The sequence below is a fragment of the Ambystoma mexicanum genome, chromosome 10 (assembly GCF_040938575.1).
Source record: "Ambystoma mexicanum isolate Mex_15411 chromosome 10, UKY_AmexF1_1, whole genome shotgun sequence".
Taxonomy (NCBI): domain Eukaryota; kingdom Metazoa; phylum Chordata; class Amphibia; order Caudata; family Ambystomatidae; genus Ambystoma; species Ambystoma mexicanum.
The window spans coordinates 24,746,979-24,773,985 of record NC_090932.1 but is presented as its reverse complement, the minus strand read 5'-3'; the positions used below and the strand labels follow the sequence as shown (position 1 = coordinate 24,773,985).

The window sequence follows — 27,007 nt, the reverse complement described above, 5'->3', positions numbered from 1 at the left end:
ACACATTTATCATTGCTAGAAAAGGGGAGATGGATAGCTCAGCATATACTGTGGTCACAAAGATATATAAACAATTTGATGGCTAACTTACCATCGTTTACAGCAGGGGCAGGAATGTGGATTCATGAGCTGGCAAAAAGGACAGCAGGAATGACATTGGCGGTAAGTGATGTGAAGACTTTACTTGCTTCGATATTGGGAGAACAATCAGATGATGTATGGAAAGGGCAGGTTATCCTGATGTGACGGCACACAAAAATAACGCACATGATGGTTCACCATTTTACAATTGCAGAATGGATGTTTGGAGGGCAGTGAGGGTGCAATACCCAGACAAGTGAGGCATGAGTGTGAGCAATGGCACACAACATGAGGATAGATGAGGATCTAGCAGCATATATACAAGAAATGCAAGAGAAGTTGTATTTAGAAACAAGGGAGTATTGGGGCAAAAATATACCTATATTTTATCACATTTTATGCCAGGGTCTTCCCGAAGAAGTAAAGAAACAGCTAAAGAAAATTGTAGGGATTGAAATGAAACAATGACCCAAGATACAGTTGAACATTATCCATTAATGTCGAATGAGACGAGAGAAGGAGAGGAGGAAGGTAGAAGAGAGGCAAAGAGAAGAAGGTATATTGCTGCAAAGAAATGGTCAAATATAACAGTAGAGGGAACAATGATAAGAATGTTGGGGGAGAACATTTTTAGCAGGAATATCAACAGCAGGGACCAAGTGGATATTTGGGAGGAAGAGGAGAAAGTAACTATTATCCCAGTGGAAGCGGGTACGCAGCAAGGGCTAGAAGTTACAGGTTTGGAGGTGGATATGGAGGAGGTTTTGGAAGGACGGAACCGCGATTTGGAGGTTTTGGAGCACAGCAATGGCCAAGTGGGAAGATCGGGCATTATGCACAGGTGTTTAGGGGCAGAGGGGCAAAGAGTGAAGGATGGCAGCCATCCTGCCCCAGACAGGGGTCTGTATTTAGCCAGCAAAATTCTGAATAGACACAGCAAGAGCAGGATACAATTCAATATATGGAACAGTAACCATTCCCACAACATAAAATGCGAGCGCAGAAGCTACTATATATTCACCTGACTCTACAGCAGCAGATGCCCCAGGTACAGCAGCTGCAGCAGTCACAAGTACAACAATCACTGAATCCATTGCAAATGCAAACACAACAGTCCGGACAGTGGGACAGGATTATATTGCCACAAACTCCAGTACCCACGACAGGGGTCGTGTCAGTGGTAGGAGGGAACCCCTTTACAGGAACAGGGACAAACATTTACTCACAATAGGACACCTTACAGAGAAGCTTGATGTGCCCAGTGCTATCGGTAACTCCTGACCCACAAGAGGAACCCTAAGTGGGGGTGACAATAGGGTATAGGACATTTTCTTTTTTGGTTGACATAGGGGGCGACAGGAACTTGTGTCGGGGAAGGAGGATTTCTACTGTCGCAAATAACAATGGACACAACATGATTCAGTGGGGCTATGACAAAGGTTCCTTTCACAGAAGAGGTACCTTTAACAGTGGGAGAAGATACAATGGCTGCACCATTGCTGTATTCCCAAAATAAACCAGTTAACATATTGGGAAGAGACTTAATGAATAGATTAAACATGTCAATTTAATTTCCTGAGAAAGGGATGATATGATCAACACCAGGCATGCATTATGCAAATGCAAGAGAGTTCCTATGAGCATTCCAGAAATGGAATGCATTACGAGGAATGCCCTTAATTTAAGAAGTATTCCTTTATGGGGTGCAGGTGTTGCTAGGATGGCTTCTGCAAATACAGGAAACTTTGTTATGATTACCCACTGACTTTTTATTCAGAACAGAAGTACCCATGGATGTGGCAGAGTGAGAGATCATAAAAATACTCTTAGAAGCAGCAGTGTGTAAGAGGACAGAGTAGTGTTACATGGGACAGTTGAGGAATGCATAACTGGTGCACAGCCATAGCACTGGACACAACACAGTGCTTGATCAACATGACAGATTATGAGCTATGCCAAGACCATGATCCAGACGTTTAGGTGATTTTCAAAAACTTACATTCCGTACCAATTACAAATACAGTACAGGGAAACACCTCAGACAATACTGTTGGCTAAAAAGGTACAATCTTTTCTGCAACAATATTTGGCAAAAGTACCAAGCAAACTATGAACTAGTGGCGCTTACAATGTAGGTCTGCCAAAAGGGATTGAGCAGTATGACTAAAAGTAAAGGAGGGAGCAATCTTACCCGAGTTAAACAGTATTCCATGTCAAAGGAGGCAGACAAAGGCATTAATAAGACAATTGCTACCTTGATGCAACAGGGTATCATTGTGCCATCTGAATCCCCATGCACCATGCCAGTGTGCCCAGTGAAAAAAAGCAAAAGGAAAATCTTGGATATTCATACATGTACGCCCCATAAACAGTATTGCAGAGGCATCATTTACAGTTGTACCCAACCCGACTATGATTCTGTGTAACATACCCCCAAATGTCACACATTTCACAGGGATTGACCTAACAAACGCTTTATGTTTCATTCCATTGCACATACATTCTCAGAATCTTACAGTGTTTACATATCGCAGGATTAAGCTCCAACAAACAAGACTCCCACAGGGCTACTGTGAGTCCCCCAGTGTTTTCAACAGGGCGCTACAGATGGATTTGGGAATTGTACTACCACCCAGCACGATAATACAGTATGTCAATGATTTGTTAGTTTGCAGCTCCACACAGGAAGAGTGCAGGACAGACCCAGTAACTTTATTAACAGTATTGACTGAGAAGGGATACAATATGGACAAAAACAAATTGCAGTACTGCCAGGAAGAGGTACTATATTTGGGCCAGATAATATCGAAGGAAGGGAGGAGGGTGGCAGCTGGCGGAGCAGAGGCAATTGCAAAGACAGCACGTCCAGGGACAGTGAGAGAATTACAGCAGTTCCTGGGGCTATGTAATTATTGCTGCATGTGCGTCTTTGACTACAGCATGTACATCCGTCCCCTTTTAGAAGTAATGAAGGAAGCACAGAAAGAGAAGAGCCCCATAATGTGGAAAGACAAGCTGATTAATGTATTTGAGGAATTGAAACACACAATAAATACAGCCCTATCGCTAGGACTACCAGGTTATAAGGAAGAATTGTAACCATTCTCATATTCAAATGGATACGTGATGATGGCTGTCTTCCCACAAAAAACGTCAATGGGTTACAAACCCTTGGCATATTACAGTGGGATCTTATATCCAGTGATAAGAGGAAATTTCTCCATGTGAACAAGCAGTGGCTGCAGAAGCCTTTAGCAATACAGAACTCATCTGCAATAACGATGGGCTGTGCAATAACATTATATAGGGACCATGCGCTGTATGCTGTTCTTCGAAAACCAAAGTCCGCGCTCACTACACACCAAGCATCTGGATAAAAGGTCATACTGTCCAATCTATCAATAAACATCATAAGATGTTGCACACTGAATCATGCAGGATTGATTGCTGAACCAGTAAAGGGAAGAGATTGGGTTCATGACCGCTCGACCTACACAGACATATGATGTACTCCCATTAAAAGAAATCAGGTTAGAGGGGGTAGAGATGGTCTCATTGATGGTTTATTGATGATAGATCAGAGCACTGGATTGAGGCATTCAGGAACAGCAGGAGAAAGGGCGATAATTTTGAGATTGTGGCAAGTGTCAGATTACCAGCACATTTTTCTGCGCAGGCAGCTGAGTTAGTAGTGATGTTATTAGCATTCAAAGAGCAGGAGGACCAGGCAGTGACAATATATTCTGACTCTGCCTATCTGATGTCTACAGTACACTCAGGACCATCATGGTGGAGAAGGAGGGGCTTTCAGCACGCAGACGGAACACCAGTACAGCATGCCCCTTTATTAGGAAGATTGCTGGATGCACTGGCATATCCCATCAGAGTTGCCATGGTGAAGTGCACAGCACATGCTAAGGGAACAGGCCCAATTTCCCATGGCAACGAAGCAGCAGATACAGAAGTGTAAAGGGCATATAATGTCCCACAAATAGCATACATAACAATCGTCCACACACAATGATGCTTAAAATGGAAGTAAAGGGGGACTGTAATGCATTATCATTGACACAAATAGTGGAACTACAGGGATTTGTACTACATACAAAACAATATCTGTAGGGAAAGCGGGGATGTTCATTATCCCCCACCAACCTGGTGTGGTGACATAATAGCACAGGAAAACCTGTAATGCCCATGGAGTTACTTATAGTAGCGATAGAACAGGAGCACTACCCAGCACACACCACAAGGGAATATGTAGCAGTAGATATTTCAGAGGAGTGGTGTGTCCCAAACCTGCATGAACACACTGTGAATGTTATAGGTAATTGTGACACGTTCCAGCAATATACTGCTGGGCATACCTGCAAATCACGAGAGGAGCAAACCCCACCCTACAGGCCCATATCATCATTTGCATATAGACAATGTCGATATGCTCCAAAGTTGTAATGGATATCAATATATGATTGTGTTGTTGTGCCACTTTTCACACTGGATATAAGCAGGACCATGTACACATGCAGACACCAAGTTGGCAGCTAAGTTCCTCGTACATGTGGTGTTTCCCTGATAGGAGTATGCGAAGTACTGCAGTCAGATAACAGACCACACTTTGCCAAAGAGCTATTTTCCAAAAATGATATCCCTGCTTGGCATCAACCACAAGCTTTGTTCTGCTTATCGCCCCCAGGCCAACAGCGTTTTGGAACATCTAAACGGCCTGTTGAAGGAACGCAATGCAAACTTGAGAGGAATGGTATACAAAAAATTGGTTGCTCTGCCTTTCCCTGGCTCTCTTTGCCCAACACAATCAGCCAGGTTCTGACCACCACCTCGCATTCCATGAAAAAGTGACAGGCAGAAGAATGTACATCCCCATTGCTCCTCACATGCATGCTTGAGTGGATGCAGAGTTCTGCTGCTGTTCTAGGCGATAAGATGCATGCTTATTTAACTGCGGTGACTAAATGTTTGAAATTAATTTCTCGACAGACCAAGGTACAACAGGAAGGCCAAGATGCAACCAATGACAACCGAGAAGGAATTGTAGATGTGAATGCTGCAATACCCCTCTTGTAATTGTTTCCAGGTGATTTATATGTGCAGAATTTCATCTGCAATTTGAAGGACCATATACTATCTACTATGCAACCCCCACTGCAGTAAAAGTGTGCAGAAAGAAAACATGGGTGCATATAGGAGATGTGAAAAAGATGATAGTCATGGTGGCGTGGCTCCCCTGTCGGATGAAGAGAAAGAAATTAGGTACAGCTGTACTACTGGGCCTGTGGTTCACGGGCGTACATGCAGCTCCCGCCAATTTCGGGTTGTATATTCTCATTAGCAGTGTTACACACACCGGCACTGGTGGTGCCCTAAAGCTATGTGGTGCAAATAGAAGACTACCCTATGGTAAAAAGTGAACAGAAAGAGAAAGAATACAGAACAATTCAACACACAAAAACAGAGAATTATTTCTCTACCAAATCTAACGATGCAATGGACAATATCCCATCTGAACACAGGTTGTTCAGCAAGGTGTCAATGTTCTTCGGATCTCTTCACATCCCTGGCTTACAAATTGCAGCAAATGCCAAGCCATTGCAGATAACAAGATGGGAGTTACTGCAGGCCATACATGACACTGAAAAAGGTTTCAAGGCAATTAAGGAAGAGCTGAGAGTTCTCAGATTGATGACTCTCCAAAATAGGTTTGTCCTCGACCTCCTCACTGCACTGCCATGGAGGGGTGTGTCTGTGCAAAAGTTAGCTCAAGCTGTTGCACATTCATTCCAGCACACAATGGGAGAATTGGGAGATTGACGGAAGCAATAACACAAAAATGGACCAGGAAACTAATGAAGTTGAAGATGAGGACTGGTTTACGGCTCTGTTCTCATGGGTGCCTGACTGGCTAGGTAGTGTGTTCAAAATAATAATAGCAGTTCTGGTATTGGTATTAACAGGTCTCTGTGTCCTGCAAACAATATTATGACAGTGTAGAAAAAGTGGGAAAAAGGTTGTAGAGCAGTGTATGATGACAAAGATATTGGGTAGAGAAAACGTGGTACACATCCACACTCAACCAGATGAACCACATCAAAAGCATGTCATTGACAAGCCTACTGGACGTCCAGGTACCAGGTTTGAGCCCCTTCTCAATCCAGAAAAATATACCTAGCACTAGGTAGATTGTGAAGGAGATGGGGATTGCTGCTTTATGACAGTTGGCTTGGAGGAGTACGTAGAACAAGGAGGTAGCTTGAGGGGGGTGCGTAAGATATGTGATTCCTAAATATGGGCATGACCGGATGAAGGAGAATGAAGGTGTTGTCAATAAATTGAGCAGGGGGGTGTGGGAGGATTGTAATAATGGAGATGAGAGTTGCACCAGGTCTGCCCACGGCTCCACCCTTAGTGATTATAAACAAAAGTAAAAGCTGATAAACGTTCAATGACGCGCTAGTGGTCATGCAGCCACCTTGAAGAGTAGAATAGGTTGCACGACACAAGCAGCGCATAAATTAGTTTGCATTCACATATATAGGAGGGTTGCAGCATACCCAGGCAGCGTTACACAAGTATTATAGCGATGAGCAGCTAGGGAGAGGTAGAAGCATACAAAGGCACAGAATAATTAAATGGCAGCATACATGCAAGACACGTAGAAGAGGAACATCGCAGAGAATTAGCAGAAGTACTGCCATTACTTAGACCAAACCCTGAAAAACCTCAAGTTTGAAATACTGCAGCCTGACATGAAATTGCTTAACACAAGCTCTATGCCTCACAATGCTCAGACAGCAGCCCAAGAATCAAGGTCAGTGCACCGAGGTGAGTCCTGCTTAGAAGATGAAACTGCACCAGATAAGGTTTACCAGGGCATATAACATACAATTATTAAAGTTAATTCATTTGAGTTGGTAGCAGTGCAAAGTAGATATATCCTTGAATGCGAGGTGCAAGTAGCTACTTTGCCAATTGATCCCATAGTGGACTAATACATAGCACCCCAAGTGGCTGCTGTAGGAAATCGCACACACATTATGATAGGAGCAAATCCAACTAATAGGTGAACTTGAGCTCTGAACATTGGTCCTTTACCACGTGATCCTATCAATGGTCATTTATTCCAGGTTCAATTAGATAGTACACATTCTATTTTCTTAGTACATCCAGACATAGAAATCACACACCAAGGCCACAAACAGACTGGCAGATAAGGCCTCAAGCCTGGGAACGAGAAGGGAGTAACTTCTTTGACTGCATCACAGCAGTTCACCCATCTCTCCTTCCACACCACTTACCTTGCACTGCATAAAAGTGCCTGAGGCCAGATGAGCAAATAGCCGACTAACCAAATCCTGTTCTTCTTATCGACTAGAGTAGTAGAATGCACAGCGATGGAATGATATATTGAAATTGTATCATTTGTGGAAAGTTCAATCTTGGAGGAGTTATTAATTGTAGAAGAACCAAAACTAAAAGGGTCATTTATAGATATCGATATGTTCTGTACTCTATCAACCAATTGAGTGAGAAAACAGACATTTCTTATGATGATTAATAACTCTGACACCAGCTATGATGTTTTCTTTGCTTGAAAATATGTTGTTCCTAACAACGCTCTCTCAGAGGCTGTTTGCATTAGAAAGAAGCTGGGTTTTCTCATTAACTCAGTTACTCGGTTATTGCGGTTTTCTTCTTATTGCTACATCTGGGTCTAGGAGTGAGTGACATCAGTGGGAAAGTGGGGTTAATGGTGATGAGAAGTAATGTAGATGGAGTTGGAGGATAAAAGTAAGAGGTATAGAGACGAAAAGGGAGAGGGGAGTTGGAGTATGATAAACCTAAGAGCAAATCACTCAAGGTCACTGCAAGACACATTCTTACCCTTGTATAACACTAATCACTGGATGGAGTAGGGACAGTCTTAAAAAGTCCCTGAATGAGTCAGGCCCTCCCTTCCATTATACGGCAAAAATTATACAGTGGTGGGTGTGAGGAATTCGACCATCCGCACGGTGGGTGTGCGCTCACCTGGGCTTTTTTGTAATTTTATATGAAATTGAATGATGGTAGATCAAGCTCCGGAAAATGTGTGGGGCTAATCCTCACACATTTTCTTATGCTCACCGCAAGACATACACATAGACCTGTCTACTCTGGGTGGACACAGCCTACAGGCGCAGTCCTCCCTGTCATATTTTGAATGTGACACCCACGAGTACATCAAGGCATCTCAAAAGTGGGAGGGCAAAACCTTCCTCCTGTCATGGCCAGCCAAATTAAATAACAAAGGCTCCGTGGATCCGCACTATCCTTTGTTGGCCCTGCTGATGGCAGTGACGCATATTGATGAGAGTTAATTGAAGCATGCTCACAAGAGGCCTGGTTGCAGGGCTTACAAAAGACAGGAAACACCAACACCATTGATATGCACCTTTGTCAACCTGAAGCCAGCTCCCACCTCTTAGTATCAATGACAATGAGCTGTCATATCTGGTACATGTGTTTACAGTAGGCAACCCATGCAGAGGGACCCCATTAAAAGGGTAGAAATATGTGATTTGATGCAGACAGAAAGTCTGTTCTCGCCACAGCTTCAAGGGAGACCTGCCTTTAATCCGGAACCACAGAGCACTCAATTAACCAGAGAGACTCTTTGACCCACAACAGGCAGGAAGATGGGTGGGACTTAGTAGTACATGTTTTCTCCCCTTTACCTTTCCCGTGGCAAAGTACTCTGGTTATGACTTGACGCATAACAGAATATTGTTGGTGGGGACCCAGGATTTGTTAATTAAGGTAGCTCTAGCCTACACCCATCACTGGGGCCCATTTGGCTATAAAAGAGGGTAGAGTCCCTCTTTTGGGCAGATCATCTGAAGACTTTGCAATGAGTAAAAAGTAGAACTCATTTGGACACTGGCTGAAGATACAGCCTGCCTTACAGTTTCTGCCAATGAAGGAAGGTCAGGATTTCCAAAGAGGGAAGCAAGATCTCTCCCTTAAAAATCTCACAAGGAACAGAGTGTGATACTAAGTCCACAGGATGCTCCAGCAACTCCAGATCTGGTACCCAGCCAGCACAGAACGTGCCCCGCTAGGCTCTGCAGAAAGCTTGGGAAGTGCCAGAGAGTCTCTGAACCAAACTAAGGACAAGGCAGCCTGCAACACTCTTCTCTGCTTTGGGACGTCCACCTTAAAGTACGACATGAACCCAGTGAAGAAGCTCGTAGGAGTGAATTGAGCAGCATCAACCAGCGTGCACTTTAAAGGACATTTTTCGAGCCAGTCGAGCAGTTCGGGCTGCAACCGACTGCACCAATGACTGCTGTCATGCCGCAGTCGCTATCGTCGTCCGAGATGCCTCAGCCAATGCTTCATACCGGCCAACCAGCACTGTGATGATTCCCAAACTGAGCCGCCGTGTAGGCCAGCCTGCAGCTGTCTGTCCAGCCTCGGTTGCCAAACTGCCTGCCGCCTGATACCGCCAGCTGTCTGCCATCTTACACTCAGTCGCAGAAGCTGCAAAGTGCCCTGAAACCGACTTGACCCCGTTGAGCACCAAGAACGTCTACAAGCACAAGGTACATTGTAGTTCTGTCCCCCTGGTCCTTCTCTGAAGACCCCTAGTCCTTCCCGCAGTATTCTTCCTCCCACTTCTGCGCGTACCTTTGGTCGGCTTGCCTTTCACTGCACCTTCTCCGTTTTTCTTCCGCTCCCCACTGCAGATCCCAGCCTGTTGCGGATCACAGCTCTTCCTCTCTGCGCTGTTCCCACCACGGCCACCCCTGCTGCGGATTTGAGCCTGCTGCTCTTCACTCCATTTTGCCTGTGTTCTCCTGTCGCACAGTCACCATGGCAGTCTCCCCACTTCTTCACGCTACTTGCATCATCCTCCTTTGGTGTGTTGAGCTCCAGTGCTGGCCATCCGTGCCAGTGGATCACCTTTCTAGGGTCCACTTCCCTTCGCCGACAGTTGTTATGTGCAACGCAGGCCCTGCGCCAATGATACGCGGAGCTGTGGTTTCGGTTAACCTCTTCTATTAAACTCTAACTTTTAACTAACTTCCCTTCAGGTTTCCCCCACAGCTTTCTCCCACCACCCACGTGCCCTCCCTCTCCCAGTGTCTGTCGCCTTAAAGGGGAACCGTGCCATTTCTCCACGTTACCAAAATTGGACAAGAAGGTCTTATAATTCACTTGTATTCCAATCGGTTTGGATCCCTTCTGGTGTAGTAGAGGTGTGGGGCCACTGGTGCCCCGCAAGTTGCTACATCACAGTGGCATTGTCTGATGAGGAGGACAGAGAGTGCCTCCACTACTCATCATTATTTTGCCAGCAATGATGAAGCAGCAGGCTGTTCCACCAGTGACCCACGTGACTTGTGTTGTCTAATCTGCTGCCATATCCTAGTGGCAGGGGCGCAGCTATAGTGCCATCGTCAGTGATGCTTGGTGCATCTACAGGCCCTCTGCCCACCCTGCATGACATAATGCCCCTGTGAGAACACACCAAATGGCCACAGCTCGTAATCTTCCAAAGTCACCCCCTTTTTAAGTTCCTCTAGGAGCCATCGCCGCACACAGTCGTTTCTTTGGGTGGGGATGAGCGAGGGCTCAGGAGCCGTGTTCTACGTTTAGTTTATCATATCATAGGTCCTGACTCAAGCCGCCTTCCTCTGCCCCCACCTTCGTTTTACTTTAATTAAAAGCACTCATTTGTCAAAAAAACATCCACAGGTTCCATGCTGTGGTCGGGGGGATGGATTTGTGGTTTACTATTTAGTAGAACTTCATCTTTTTCGGAGGGTGGGGGCAGGGAGACTATATCCATATAGTCCCTATGCCAAGGACAATCCCATATTTACCCGTAGTCAGTTTTGACCACCCCCTTCCTATAAGCAAACACACACATACAACTCACTAGGCCCGCAGTACCAGCGGTGGTCCCTGCTAAGTGGTGGGTGCGTTATTGCAGCAGAAACACAGGACAGAATAAGATTCTATAGTTGGCACTATGAGGGCCCGCACAGTGCTGAGACAGTTTACAAGAAATGTGTCAATGGGGCCATGGAAGCAGGAGCACAGCAGTCTGTGAAATGGAGCAACATACCTGGGACTTCACCACAGATACATTTCACAGGGTTTCCCTTTCTTTTGGATGGGTGGTCTTAGTGTTGTGGTCCAAAGGGCTGCTGTTAGAGGCAGGGCTATGCAACCTATGGCTCTCTAGAAGTGTCACACTACAACTCCCACCAGCGCAAGCCAGCATAGTGACTGGGGAGGGATCATGTGAGTTGTAGTCCAAAACATCTGGATAGCCACAGTTTGTAAACTCTTGTTCTAGAGGGGTGGATATCAGCCAGAGGAAGCATATGGGCCAGTCTGCATAGACTTCCTGTGTCCATTGCCCCCAATGAGGGCTGCACATTTGATAACAGGGACCTTATTGGCATTTCTGTGATTCACCACTGATTACATTATCTATTTTATCCAGTGTTTCTCTAGTGTTGCAAATGTTTACTTGAGAGAGCTCCAGGAACCTTTCCTACACATGTGTATGTTGGTTTGGTTAGCAAGCTCAGTACAGGGAGGTAGCAAGTGGCTTCTTTTGAGTGTGGTCCCTAAGTGACCATAGGATTGATACAGTCCCTTTTGGGATCGCAAGCCTCCTCGTAAGCCAATTGTTAGGGTGACCGAGTACGGGTTGTACACATGGCTCCTTAGTCTCGAGGTCTAAACAAAATAACAAAGGCAGCCACGTCAGACTCTTAGCCATGAGCAACTCCAGTTAGAATCCGGTCAGGGAGTGTAAGTGGATCCTCAACCAGAGGTTCACCCGGGGGCGTCTTCTCAGTATATGGCCTGCTTCATAGACTCTTGGAACGGAAGTTGCCTTTTTGCAACTCAGAAAGCCATTTTTTGATTACAGACAGGTGGAGGGATCCTTCTGTCTGGGAGGACAGCACCTGGAGACCCAGCCAGTCGCGCCGAGGAGCAACTTGGGTTAGGACTAACTCACGACTGTAATTATCTCTCCAGCTGCCCACTCCAAACCCTGCCCCCACCACTCACTTTGTCATTGTGATTAATCAATTAGATTATAACCAGGGCATTCCATCAGACCCATTTGTCTTACTAATTATCAAGTCAATTATAAGTGATAATGTAAACATTCAGTTAAAAAATGATGCATATCAACACAGATAATGAGACCAAATGGGTGGCATCAGTCATGTCCTAGAGTGACGCTTTCTGGGCCATGAGTCCTGTCTCAGAGGACGTTTCTACGGTAGCCCCGGTTCACCCGTCGCCAAGATCTGGGACCAGTCGCTGGCATACAGACGTTTGTTGTCTAATGCCAGATTTTCTGATATTGGAGATACAGAGTGAATTTGTAAAGAGATATTTCTTCAAACAATAAGAGTATTAGCTAAAGAGGGCAGCACTGGAAGCCATGACAATGTTGCTGTTTTATTTGGCAGATTCCAGGCTTCATTATTGCCCAATATCAGAGGAATTACTGCCGCCTCCCGTAAACCCTGGGATTCATCAACATCGTTTGTTTTAATATTTTTGCCTATGAGGACACTTAATGTTTATGCATTCTAACAACCAATTTCTGTTAGGGCCCACTAATAAGGAGATGATATGATATGATAGTGCATTTACATAGTGCCTATACACAATGCGTTTCAAAGTGCTTCACAGCAAGAGAGGGAACAAGGGAAAATACAATGACATTCTTGCAGGTCATGAACAGTAAGGACGTGAAATTAACTATCGTACTCGGCCTGACGACATTTCAGACAGTGCAAGAGCTAAGACATAGATAGGGAGGAAGTGGGAAACAGACAGGTGACTACCGTACTAGGCCTGACAACATTTCTGGTAGAGGCGGAGATTAGCAAAAGGTGAGTGAGAGGGGAGGAGAAAGGAGGGAGAGGAACAAAACAAGCAACTATCGTCCTAGGCCTGATGACATTTCAGATAGTACTGGGGGGTGGAGAGAAACAAGTAAAGGGAAAGGGAAGGAGACAAACATGTGTCTCCTCCCCCCTCACTCCCTCACAGAAGTGAATGGAACTGCATGATTTTGATTGGCTGATTAAGTGAAGGATGGTTTGATTGGTTTTAAAGTGCTGCAGGCACTATCCTGCTGAAGTGTTGAGGGTGACACTCAGACACAGGATACATGTACATCCAGAGCTCAGTCCTTTAGAGTCTTATTGATTGGTCGAGTGGTATGTATTTGCACAGGCATGTGTGGAAGTTATTTGCTGACGCCACAAAAGCAAAGGCTTGGTCTTGTGGCGCTTGGAAACACTTGTGTATAGGCACCATACGAATGTCCAATAGAATAGATAAAGAGACTCTTCCCAAGAGGAAGTGGGGAGGATGTCCAAGGGATCTACCTGACGGAGAAGAGTTCTCTGAAGGCCAGAGAGCAGTGGGTCAGCTCTCGGAACCTGCCCCAAGACACAGCTCTCAGCCGGAGAGGGAAGCCTGAATGGGGACTGTTTCTGCCCTGGCAATAAGTGCCTCTCTGCAGGAGTGGAGGCAGCGGAGGAGGCGCCTGTGACTCACTTGGTCATCACTATCCAGCGACCTCCATGTCAAGCGTGGCGCTTGGCCATCTTGGGAGAGGAGGCAGTCAGTGTGCCTAGGAAATCGAAGGGTCGGAAGCCAATATGAGCACCTAGAGGTGCTCCAACCACTCACAGCTTATGTCGACCTCATGACTCCTGAGTGTGAGGCACTGATGACTGAGGCTTTGAATGTTTTGGTAATATCAGTGCGATCAGCCACCGGTAACATTGCTTGCCTGGCATTTATCCGTCTCATATAGAAAGCCCCCCGAGTACTAGTGAACAGGACCTCCCATGTGGTACACACAGGGCCTCATTACATGGTAGGCGGTAACCATGGTGCTATTAGCGCCATGGTTGCTGCCGGTACCGTACCGAGTCCGCCATGGTGAATGGCGGAATTACCGCCACATTCCAAGGTGTGTGGGGGTGGTAATTCCCCATTCACCATGGCACTTCCCCATTCCCATTTTTGCCCCCGTAGGGCTCAATGTGAATGGGGAAGGCGGCAATTACGGTATCGCAAATTGCGGTACTGTAATTGCCTCCAAGGTCCCTTTGCGGGCCCGTTCCTTAACGGCTGGTAAAACCAGCCGTTGAGGTCGGGTCCCGCAAAGGGACTTCGTAGTAAGGCGGTAAGGGTTTACCGGTACCGGTACCCTTATCGGTAACGGTAAACCCTTACCACATTCAGTGTAATGAGGCCCACAGAGTGTACACATTGCGTCCGTGGGCTGCTCCCGGTCAAGTCCAAAACGGGGTGGCGCCCTGAGCGGGGGCCCCCTTCCCTCCACGGGGCTATAGCCGCTCATAGGGTCCGGCCTTGAGTGCCATGTCGTTCGTGGGTTGCTACAACCAGAGGGTAAAACATCACAACTATAAACTCCCCACAAAAAATAAATCTCAGGACTGTGAGATCAAGATATCTGGGAAGAACCCACTCACGTGACCCCCTGATTGCGCAAGCATTTGACACTCCAGGGGAGCAGTTCATTTTCTGCATGGATGGGCGAATAGATTCCAAATGCAGGTCGATATTTTAGTCTATTTCAAAAGTTAAAAAATATTTCCTGTATGCCCAACACTCCGGTAAAGGGGGGGTTTAAGGGTTCTATGTGATATTTCCGCATATTGAAGACCAAACACAAAAAAGACAGGTGTATTTCAGTTGATACTGAGTGGCCCTCAATATGCAGAAATATAACATTACGTGACCCCAACCATACCCCCGCACAAATCCGATCCCTGCCCAGCACCGCCCCTCCCAAACTGTTGAGATGTTTTGTATATTGGGGGGTTCCACCCCAACCCCTATTTCCTCCCACACTGCCCTCTTCTCCACTAAAAGCCTTTCTCCGGTCCCAACCCCCACCACAGACACACTAACAGGCAAACAAACACGCACACACTTACACTTACTGAATCCCCACCGCCCTCCCCAAACATTACTCACACACACAGACACAAATACAGAGAAGACTCACACAAGAATTCACAAAACACTTAACTGGGGCACCCGTGCCTCTCCCGCCGTGCACGTCAGCCCCTGTGTGGACTTGTGTGCATCGCGGGGCATGACAGTTCAATTTAGAAAGACCACTCAGAGCGGTCTTTCTAAAGCGGTCATTTCTGAAATCGTTTTTTGTAATAATGGATGTCTTCTCTTGGTATGGGTATAAAATCAAGAATTCAATTCCGAGCGGGTTCCCTGGATGACAGGAAATGCCTTTTCCCAGATAGGCACCAGGCAAAGCAAATCCAATTAGACATCCAGTGGGGATGCAGAAAGAGGATTACATCACAGACCCAACCAGTGGCCTGCAGAACCTGGAACCAGCCAGTCCACCAGTAGGGTGACCAAAGGTTCCGGTTTTCCTGGGTCAGTCTGGGGAAATCGCCCTGTGACCCAGGGTCGCAGCAGTTTTTTAATTTAAAAATCCCGGCCCAGGGTTTGCAAGGGTGGGAGCTATGGTCCTGGTTTTTGCCTAGACCCGATTTCAAAATCCCAAAGTCGGGCCCCGGCTCGACTCTTCCTGTGTGAATGGGGGTGTGAAATGCTTCCCAGTGCTCTCCTCCAATGAGAGGAATGTGCCTGGGAGCACCCCCCCACCGCAAAAGGCCAGCGACATAGAAGTAGTACTACAGTGTTATTTGTATTTGCAGTTGTCCTACTTTTATGTCCATGGCCAAGGACTCCTTTTGCATACTCGTTTCCAAAATGTAATCCTGCCAGAGATGGCAAGTGTCCACGCCAAAGGGTTGCCTCAGGTCATCCTCTCACGTGGGCCCAAGCACTTGAACTTGGTTGGTCGACGTTACAGAACTTGGTTTAAACCTCATTTGGATTACTCTCCAATAAACAACACAGAGACATTTGTATGGCTCTGGGGCCTAGTGGTCAATTAACATGCCTCACTTCAGCTGGTGTTATATAACCCGCAGTAACTTCACATTATTCGGGTGGTCATTTGTAAGGCTGGGGAGAATATGGGGTCAGCCCTAAGCAAATGTGAATCCTGCATAAGAGCCCACTCAGCGTTTCATCCTTTCAAGGTTCAGAAATGTAGTGCCATTAAACTGGGTAATACTAACACCTGCTATTGTAGCACCTAGAAGCAGGAGGAATCTGGAATGAAGCACTTTATAAGAACACATTATTATTATCGTCTCTGTGAGATGTTAATTTCCCCAAAGGCAAACATCTGAGCATTGCTCCTAGTAGCCCAGTGATCACATGGCCCATGTATGCGGGCATAAGGCCAGTATTTACATTCCATGTGTTCCCCAATGGGTAAACTGTCCTGCAGTTGCATCATCTGCATAAGAGCTTAAGGGCTGTCCTTGCTTTTACTCTGGATATATGTTGAAAAGGAGCTGCCCATGGCCAATAATGTCCCATTAAAGTGTTAATATCTCCAATCCAAATCATTAACCAAACAAAGCCTCTTCATTGTGCCGGTCGCCCAGTCTAGTGTCTCGACGTGCGGGCTTCTATCCGTATTTATGCTTCCTTAAACCATTGCCGTACATCTATTCATGAAGGACTGGTCTTTACTGGACTGGCAACATTAACCCTGCACCACTTCCAGGAGCAGGGACTGTGAGAGACCCTGGTGCTAAGATGGGGGTGACGGCAGGCTCAAGTCACACAGAGGAGCTGGGCCTATTCTTTCTGCTTTCTGCAACATCCGGAAGGGGAAGTCAGCCTCCCAATGATTCTCTTTGGACCTGTGCTAGATGTCTACACCTTTCCTGGGTCCTCTCAGCTACCAGTGACCTGGCTCGAACCTGCAGCCTTCGGGGATCCAGCTGGTGACCAAGCCCAACCCGCATGGAGCCCAGCCTGGAATTCAAAAGGACATCTTCAGCAAACCAATATTCCTTCACTAAATAGGACTCAGTCACAAGCATAACTACTGGGCAATGACGCACAGCCGCCCAAGTCGAGGCAGAGTAAATGATGTTACCATTCGGCAGGCTAGGAGAGGGGCAGCTCCCACCCCCACGCCTGCTCCTCTCCCCCACAAGCGCAGAGACATGCAGTCTCTGTCACACAATGCCGAGGAAGGGTGAGGTGCGAACATGCGCCTCGCCCTTCCTTTAAGCACCTATGGAAACCAACAGGCACGCAGGGCCTAGGTTCAAAGACCTGCCCCCTCCTCAGGGGGCCAGACATGTCGGCTACCCAGCCGGGGGCTGGTGCGCAGCCCCCACTACTATACACATCAAAGACCCAGGGCTTCCCTGGGTCTGATAAATAAGAGCAGAATGCTCTAAGAAAACACAATCTGTTTGTGGACCCTGAACGGGGACCCAAACTGACAGGAGGTTCGCTGTTCACTCAGCGTCTTCCACACTTTGCTTCTTTAGCAATCTTTAAAAGTTCACTGCTTACGCAGCATATTTTCTCCCCCCTTTGAACATTGTCCTGTTCAGAAACTCTCAACTACAGGCGAGCAGTGAGAAACCGTGCTGAAACAGAGGACACCCAAGGGAGAATGCGATAGAAGCAGGATCCAAGGCCGGCACGAACGCGCGCGGAGGAAAAACAGACAAAGCGCACAGATGCAGACATCTGTGTCTTTTTCAGCTTTGCAGACCTAAAAGACATGGGTCCCAAGCAAAAATCACGGGAACCTCCAGCACCGGCACAGAAACCAAAATCACCCCACTGGCTTGCAGCCATGGAAGCAGCGGAGCACTACGGCTGGCCCTGGGTCCGAGAAAATATGTACGGCTTACCAAAAGAAGGGGTCCCCATACCAACTGGGCATGAGGATGAGACGACACCGGCAAAGAAAAGGAAGTCTGCAGAAGGCATGGGAAAAGGTAACAAAAAACTGTTTAAATTGTACGAGAACATTAGTGAGATGCAGCAACTATTGCTAGAAATTAGGGGCAAACAAACACCTCCCACAGCCGAGTCCAGGCAGGCAGACCCCAACTTACCACCCTCCCACCAGCAACAGCTACAACAACACCATTGCCAGCAACACCAATAGCACAGGTGCCAACAACACCAACATCAGCCGTCACAGTTGTAACTATGCCAACAACGACAGCTCCTGACACAACGGGTGCTTTAAAAGCATGGTCAGTCCCCAATACAAATACCCCAGGAATGTCAGGAGCAAGCAAAAACAACCCAACGGACACGGTAATGATTAGCAGTTCCCAATTAGATCAAAAACTTAAATCTTTTCAAGCAGAAATATTGAACAAATACAAAATGTGGTTAGCATGGAACATTGATCAAACAATCAAAGAAGCCATATGGGCGAAAGAGTTCATTGAGATTTTTTCATTGATAGAAGCCCAACGCAAAGGGAAAGATGTGTTTAGGGATCCCAAAAAGACAGAAGAGAAAGCCATAGCCAGAAACTCCCAGGTAGAACAGAATTGGGACAACTGGCTACAGGCTTTCGCCATTGGGCAACTATATATGAAGAAAAACTCCCCCGCGATGGCAGAAAAATATGGGCATACGTGGACAAAATCAGAGAAGTTAAAGTTGCCCAAAAAAGGAAAACCTGGCTAGCATACGACAACAGATTCAGGAGAAGCATGTCAGAGAGGCCATCAATAGAATGGGACGAGGTACAGAATGACTTATACATGTTAAACGCAGAGCCTCCTTCAGAAGAAGAGACCGCGCAGTTAACCCACAAAAATAACAAAAACTCAAAAGGGCCCCAGACCCTCGGACAATGAAAACCACAAAAAAGGGGAGCAGCCCTTTCGGAAGGACCAGCCATGGGGAGGCAGGACAAAAAACATTCTCAGAAAGCCAACACCCTTATAAAAACTTTGGGAAAAACCAGTGCACCTGGGGAAAAGAATGCTGGTACCAGCACACGTGCATAAACTGCAATGGTGATCACGCAGCGAGTAACTGCACCAGACTGCCAGCCAAAAGTACAAAAGAATAACATCAGATGCAGCTCGCCAACCCCTTGTCTAGCCCCGGGCTGCTCACCCATCAATCCAGACAATTTTAGAGAGGCTCTCATGAATTACCCAGACAGAGAAACCAGTGAAACAATCCGGCAAGGTTTCACCCAGGGTTTTGTCATCCCCTTCAAGGGCAGCGGGTCCCTGAATGTGCCAAACAACCTAAAGTCAGCCAAGGAAAACCCCCAAATGGTTGAAAGCAAAATTAAGAAGGAATTACTACTAGGCAGAATTGCGGGACCTTGGGACCGCATGCCTCTCAAGGAGTACATAATATCACCGCTAGGTCTGGTCCCCAAAAAAGAACCTGGGAAAATGAGGCTACTTCATCATCTATCCTATCCCAAAGGCCGATCACTAAACAACGTCATTCCGCACACGGAATTAGCGGTATCGTACATGCACTTTCACGAAGCGGTAAGACTCATACAGGAATGCGGCATGAACGCCCTGATGTCCAAACTAGACATTGAATCCGCTTTCAGATTGCTGCCGGTCCACCCAGACTCACAGCAATGGCTAGGTTTCACTTTCAATAATAAATTCTATGTCGACAGGTGCCTCCCCATGGGATGTGCAGTATCTTGCGCCCTATATTGAACAATTCAGTTCCTTTTTTCAATGGGCCTTTCAAAAACAGAGACCAGGGTCCAGGTAGTACACTACCTTGATGATTTCATGGTAATGGGGCCGCCAAACTCTGAAGAATGCAGCAGAGCCCTGGCAACGTTAGAAGAAATGGCCGTGCAATGGGGCATCCCCCTGGCAGCCGAAAAAAATGACCAAACCAGCCACCAACATAATTTTTCTAGGCATGGTAAAAATAGCAGCCCAGTTAGAAAGCATATGCTGGCACCCTTATGAGATCATATTATTCAAAACAGCATTTTTTCTGGCCTACTTCGGGGCTTTTCGGGTGGGAGAGCTTATTGCCTCCAGCACCAAGGCCACAAACGATTTAGGTGTTATGGAGGTCAGGGTCAGACAAGACAGCGTCGACAAAGAAATCCAACAGTCAAAAACTGGGGCCAAAAAAAAACATTAACATTTGTTGTATCGACGATGCAACAAACTGCCCAGTATGCATCACCAACCACTATTACACACAAAGGCCCAAGGTTGGGGGGAGGTTCCTGATCCACAGGGACGCCTCGGCACTAAACCGCTACCAATTTAAAGGGGTACAGAGGAAAGCAATCAGCACCGCAGGGTGGGACCCAAAGGACTTTGGCACCCATTCCTTCAGAATAGGTGCAGCCACCTCAGCATGGCAAGGAGGCCTGGCTCCATTACAACTAAAAAACATAGGGGGATGGAAGTCAGATTGCTACAAAAGATACATCAGACCACAGCTAATATAGCCATCCCCACCTTTTCTCTTCCTTTTCCTCCCCCCCTGCAGAACCTACAGGCACCAGGAAGACCTCGCTCAACTCAGCATGGATTGTCGGCCACTCATTCGTTTTAAGAACAGGCTGATGGGCGGAACAAACCAAAGAAGGTCCGCCTTTTAGAAACACCATCGCTTCATGGTGGGGTTACAGGATCTACGGTGGACCGACATCCATGAAACATTAGCAGAGCTGGTCGCATACAGAGACCCGCCCGAATTTCTCATAATACATTTAGGGGGTAATGACCTGGTGAAATCAGGAAGGAGAAACCTATTCGAGCAAATCTGCTCCTCATTGGCGGGCATTTCCCACAACTGGAGGGAAACGGAAATATATTTTTCGGCCATTCTTCCCAGAAAGAAATGGCTGGGGGCCCACCATTACAAAGCCGTAGACATTGCTAGAAGAAAACTCAACAGGGGATTAGAGAAATTCTGTACAGCGAGAGGGCTGGGTTTCAGAAAACACCCGGCCATTACCCTGGGTGACCCGGATCTTTTTCACAAAGACGGCACCCACCTATCAATCCAAGGCATGGAACATTTCTTTCGAGAAATCACGGCAACTTTCGCATCGAGAGGCTGTTATTAGGAGATACTTTTGGGGGAACACGGCCAGCCGGTAACCTGCCCGTGTGTGGTGGCACGGGCCAGAAGGGGTAACCTCGGGACCCGGGGGCCAAAAGTATGATATTATTATGATATGTGATTATTTATGTATCTGCATAACCATATCTGTACAATAAAATCCTACGGCCTTTTATTGCCAACACTTGACAAAATGTTGTGAGAAAAATCATTTTGGGTGAAGGTCGAGGGTTCAGCCTACAGTATGCATGCATATGGGTTCATCAGTTAAGGGCAATGACGCAGGGCCGCCCAAGTCGAGGCAGAGTAAATGATGTTACCATTCGGCAGGCTAGGAGAGGGGCAGCTCCCGCCTCCACGCCTGCTCCTCTCCCCCACAAGCGCAGAGACATGCAGTCTTTGTCACACAATGCCGAGGAAGGGTGAGGTGTGAACATGCGCCTCGCCCTTCCTCCAAACAAGGTGCTAAGCACCTACGGAAAACCAACAGGCACGCAGGGCCCAGGTTCAAAGACCCGTCCCCTCCTCAGGGGGCCAGACATGTCAGCCATCCGGCCGGGGGATGGCGCACAGCCCCCACACATCAAGACCCGGGGCTTCCCTGGGTCTGATAAATAAGAGCACCATGCTCTAAAAAAACACAATCTGTTTGTGGATCCTGAACGGGGACCCAAACTGACAGGAGGTTCGCTGTTAACTCAGAATCTTCCACACTTTGCTTCTTTACCACAAAACCCTCCCACCCTACAAATAAGGGAGAAGAACAAAGGAAAAGAAGGACAGGGCTCTGTACGGTGTCCACAATGAGTCGTGGGACATGAGAAGGCGGCACGGGCCAGAGCGGGTAACCTCGGGACCCGGTGCCCAAAAGTATGATATTATTTTGATGTGATTATTTATGTATCTGCATAACCATATCTGTACAATAAAATCCTACGGCTTTTTATTGCCAACACTTGACAAAATGTTGTGAGACAAATCATTTTGGATGAGGGTCGGGGTTCGGCCTACAGTATGCATGCATAGGGGTTCATCAGTTATGTAAACCTTCGAAAATGACAGGACCTCAACCAAGAAGCAGGAAAACTCTATCCAATGACTGGAGTTCTGGAACTCTCCAGGAATTCCATGTGAGATCCACAGACATGGAGATGCCAATTCCAAAGGCCAGCCGGATATAAGACTCCTCCTCATACCTCTGTTAGACTTACAGAACAGGAGCAGGGGGAGTGGGGACTGGAGTGTGCAGGAAATGCAAAGACTGGCATACACCGCCAACTCTGATGCGCAGTTAACCAGATAATCTTCTGCAGTACTTCACAGTGAAGGGAAACCAGGAGCGGCAAGGTAACATATTCACCACCAAGAATACGATGAAAAGAAGGGGTGTTATTTCCAAGCAAGAGAGCCAGCGAGTTATAACGAGGAAAAAGCAGCGATCATTAAGAGGGGACCCCATAGGAAACCAACCCTCACCAAGTCAGAGAAAATATGACAAAGCCGGAACCCAACAAGTAGAACAGGAACAGAGAGGGCTCAGGAGACCAAAGCAGACAAAACAAGGGCTTCGAAAATATGGAGAGACATGCAACAGTGTCTAGAACCGCATGGATCCACTTCCGGGGCACTAGTGGTCCAGGGATAAATATCGGTTTCTGAACCATCAATCAGCCCCACACCTCTAGTAGACCAGAAGGGATCCGAACAGATTGGAATACAAGTGAATTATAAGACCTCCTTGTCCACATTTGGTAACGTGGACGGAATAGCAGGCTTATCTCCACAAGGTCGTGGATCATTGGTTAGTTGCAACACAGCGAGAATACAATTATTACTCAATGATAAAACAGACTCTCCAGTCAAGTCTTTGTGAAAATATCTACTTTATTATTACTACAATAGAAAGTTCTATCACACTACGAAATACCACTCACCCTTTAAAGAAATGCATAGGACAGACAGTTTTAAAGAAGGAAAGGGATGCACTCTGGATACTGACAGGAGGGTAGTCATGATAATCAATAATCGCAATAGTTCAAGGATACTTGGCTTCAAAACAAAGGGAGTTATGGGTCTTAAAATGTCACAAAGGGCATTTGTTGAAGGACTACAGGGACAGAACCACAATGTATCTTGTGTTGCAGGTGTTCTTGGTGCTCAACAGGGTCGATCGGTTTCAGGGCACTTTGCAGCTTCTGCGACAGAGTTCAAAATGGGAGACAACTGCGGGTATTAGGTGGCAGGCAGTTCGGTAAGTGAAGCTTGACGGACAGCTGCAGGCTGGCCTACACAGCGTCTCAGGGTCAGGAATCACTGTCTCAGTGCTGGTCATGCTTCTGAAGTACTGGTCAAGGCAATTCAGATGGCTTTAGCGCCTGCAGCGTAAGAACAGACAGCGGTGCAGTCAGTTGCAGCTCGAGCTGCCCGACTGGCTCAAAAATGTCCTTTAAGGCGGACATCAGTAGGTACTTATCGATTAACTACTCCTAGCTTCTTTGATGGGATTGTGTAGTCCTTTAAGGTGGACGGCCCAAACTTGAGTGTGGCAGGCAGCTGCCTTCACCTTGGTTTGGTTCAGAGACTCTCTGGCACTTCCCACCTCAGATACTTGCTGCAGAGCCTAGCAGGGCACAATGTGTGCTGGCTGGGTACCGGTCTGTAGCTGCTGGAGGGTCCTCTGGATTCAGTCTCTCCATCTGTTCCCTGGCAGACGTTAAGAGGATGGATCTTGCTTCCCTATTGGTGGCCCTGCCCTTCCTTCACTGGCAGAAGATGTAAGGCAGATTGCTTCTTCAGCCAGGGTCCAATGCTGAGTTCTTCATGTGACTCCTTGCAAAGTCTTGATGATCTGCCAAAAGAGGGGCTCAGCTCTCTTTTAAAGCCAAATGGGCCACAGGGATTGGTGTAGGCTAAGTCTACCTTAATTAACCAATCCTGGGTGCCCACCAAAAATCTTGTGTATGCGCGAGGTCAGAACCAGAGAGTTTTGCAACAGAAAAGGTAAAGGGGTGAAAACATGTAATACTAAGTCCCACCCATCTTCCTGTCTGTTGTGGGTCAGAGGGTCCCTCTGGTTAATGGAGCTCTTTGTGGTTCCTGATTAAAGCAGCAGGTCTCCCTTGAAGCTGTGGCAAAACCAGACTTTCTCTGGCCGTCCATCCACCTACTCGTACCTTCTGAATGGGGTCCTCCTGCCAGGATGACTACTTTAAACATGCAGTCCCAGACATGACATTTCACTGACAATCAATACTGAGGGTGGGCGCTGGTATCAAGTTGATATAGCACATTTGAAAGGGTGTTGGGGTTTCCTGTCTCCTTTGTTAGCCTCTGCAGCCAGTACCCATGTGGGTCCGTTTGAATTCAACTCTGATTAGTAGGCAAATGCAGACACCAGATACAGGGCTGAACATAAAGACAGGGCAGATCCATGGAGCCTTTGTTATTCAATTAGGCTGGCAGTGCCAGGGGGAAGGTTTGGCCCTCCCACTTCTGAGATGACATGGTGCACTCTTGGCTGTCATGTCCCAACTTACTATCACCAGGTGGACTGCACCTTTAGGCTCTGTCCACCCAGAGTACACAGGTCTATGTGCATGTTGTGCGGTGAGCATAAGAAATGTGTGCGGAAGAATTCTTGAGGAGCTTGCCACCATTTTAACTCCTGAAACTAAGGTGGTCACTTCCAGTTCCTATGAAGTGGAGACATGTTCTGGTGCTGGGGTGATTTAGATGCTTTCAGAAGACCCTGCACACAGTTATGCTGAAGTGGCCCAGGGACTCAGGAGAGCAGAATTCAGTCCAAGATTTCAACACATTTCCACTAAAATAAAACAAAAGTTGAAGACCAAACCCTTTGGCAATGGCTGAAGTGCATACTGTTTTTTTTTATTGTAAAGGGCCTTTCACTGGTCAAGTAATTGGCAGGAATGAGTCTATAAAGACACATTGAGTTTGTATTGACTTTGCAGAAGGCACTGGAAGGGCAGCTCGACTAATAGTTGAAGCAGGCATGGGGACACAAAATGAACACAATCATACAGAAAGTATTAGCTGAATAGATTAATCAATACTCCAAGTACTAGAAGCAGACTGTAGAGAGTATTACGGAAATCTATTATTTTCCACTGCGCTGGCTCTCAGTCTGGAAAGGATTTTCAAATCCTAATTTCATTTTCAAATTCTAATTCCCGACAGAGGAGTGCCAAGAGAGACCACACCAGTGCAGACTATTATTCGAGAAGGAGCACACATAGCTTTCATAACATATTCATGAGATGGGGCAGTCTTCATTTTATTTACTTAAAAAGGAAAGTAGCAAGTTACGGCAGAACTGTAGTCTTCGTCAGGACCCTTCAAAGCAGAAGAGTGATATTAGACCTGTCAGAACTTCAGCAAACATCTATATAGATATTCCTTCCTTGCAAGGAGCAATATACCCCCTCTCGGGAAATGAATGTGTTTCTTCCTGATCGCCCCACTACATGTGTGGTCAGTGTGTGCATGGTAATGTTAGCATTCACAACAGTGCTAGACCTTACGTTTTGGTTGTTTAGGAATGTCAGTAGTCACATTAACCTTCGCATTGCAAACTTGTGTAGCCTTTTCATCTATTCAGGTAGTAATCGTAACTGTGTTTTAAAAAATAAAATCTATAAAGTTCTTTTTTGTGCATATGTCTCTCACAGCTCCGTGTGTGTAGGGGCAGAGGGGGGAGGCGCGGTGGTGCAAGACGGAGTGTGGCCTGTGCATGGGTGTAAGGTTTTAGTCTTTGGGGTGTTTGGTGTGGCAGGTCTGTGACTGTATTTGATAGGATATGACATTTTATTTATAGCGCGTCTATACACAAGTGTTTGCCAAACATGCATGCATATCACGGGGGTACTGCTAATATTCCCAGCATCTTGCATGTGCACAGTGCACATTGTGGGTGTCATCATGTGTGCGTGCCAGGAAGACTGGGGAGACAGGGGCGAGGCATCCCATGAGAATGGGGCAGGATGATAGGAACAGGCACCCTAACCCCAGTGTGCAAAGACCGGATGCTGCCTGCGCCCCTTCTTTCTCTTTGATTGTTGGGTATGTCCTAGTGCCTTATAGGAGATGAGGGTGGTAGGCATCGGTGCTGAAGGGCAGAGGCGTTGCTGCGCAGTGGGCTGAGGGGCTATAGCCCTGGGTCTTTTGGTTATAGCCCCGGATAGAAGCTCAGGGGCGACAGCCAAAAGGAGAGCTAGCCCCCCAGTCCAGACATTAGCGTAGCCCCAGATCTTTTCCAGACCTAGCAACACCCCTGATGAAGGAAGGGCACTTACTGTAGTCACTGTTCTCGTCCTTGGTGCCATCAATAGTGCCATCTGGGTGCATCTGCAGGAAGTACCCCTGCTGGCTGAATAACCTGGTGACGATTCCTTTCAGCTGGGGTTCTGCAAGAAAGAGAAGGAGAGACACGGTTATTCCCTTCCCTGATAGGCTGAAGTGCTGCTAGCGACACGTGTGTCCCAGCAGAGCGAGCACACATGGAAAGACAGGACTTATTGTTCTGCATATCACTGGACATTAGAAGATAGCCCCCACTCCATGTTCCTGTAGGTGGCATGTGCCCTTTCTGCCACATGCTCTCTACTCCTTTATTGTGCATTTATTATTCACCAATCTATGAAAATTGCAACATTCACCCTTGTGCACAGCCACGTCTACTACAGCTTGACCCTACTCCTTGGCCATCGTCTCTGCTCCTTCCCCCCTCTAGACAAAGCCATCAACTTTGCTACTCACACTCTGATCCTCCTCCACCCCTATTACTGACAACATGCTGATCGCCTCTTCCTGCATAACCACCAGTTTTTCACAGTCTGTCTCCTGGTCTACAAAGCTATCATTGATCTAGTTC

General features: G+C 46.9%; 1 protein-coding gene across 4 annotated transcripts in view; it reads right to left on the bottom strand.

Annotated features, from left to right (window-relative positions):
• The window catches only part of FGF12 (fibroblast growth factor 12), a 1,478,828-nt gene that overhangs the window by 494,511 nt on the left and 957,310 nt on the right, over nt 1-27,007 (bottom strand). For all 4 annotated transcript variants that reach the window (XM_069617438.1, XM_069617437.1, XM_069617439.1 and 1 more), the window contains one exon: nt 26,430-26,540. In XM_069617438.1, coding sequence (XP_069473539.1) covers nt 26,430-26,540 — 111 coding nt within the window. The remainder of the gene's footprint in view (nt 1-26,429; nt 26,541-27,007) is intronic.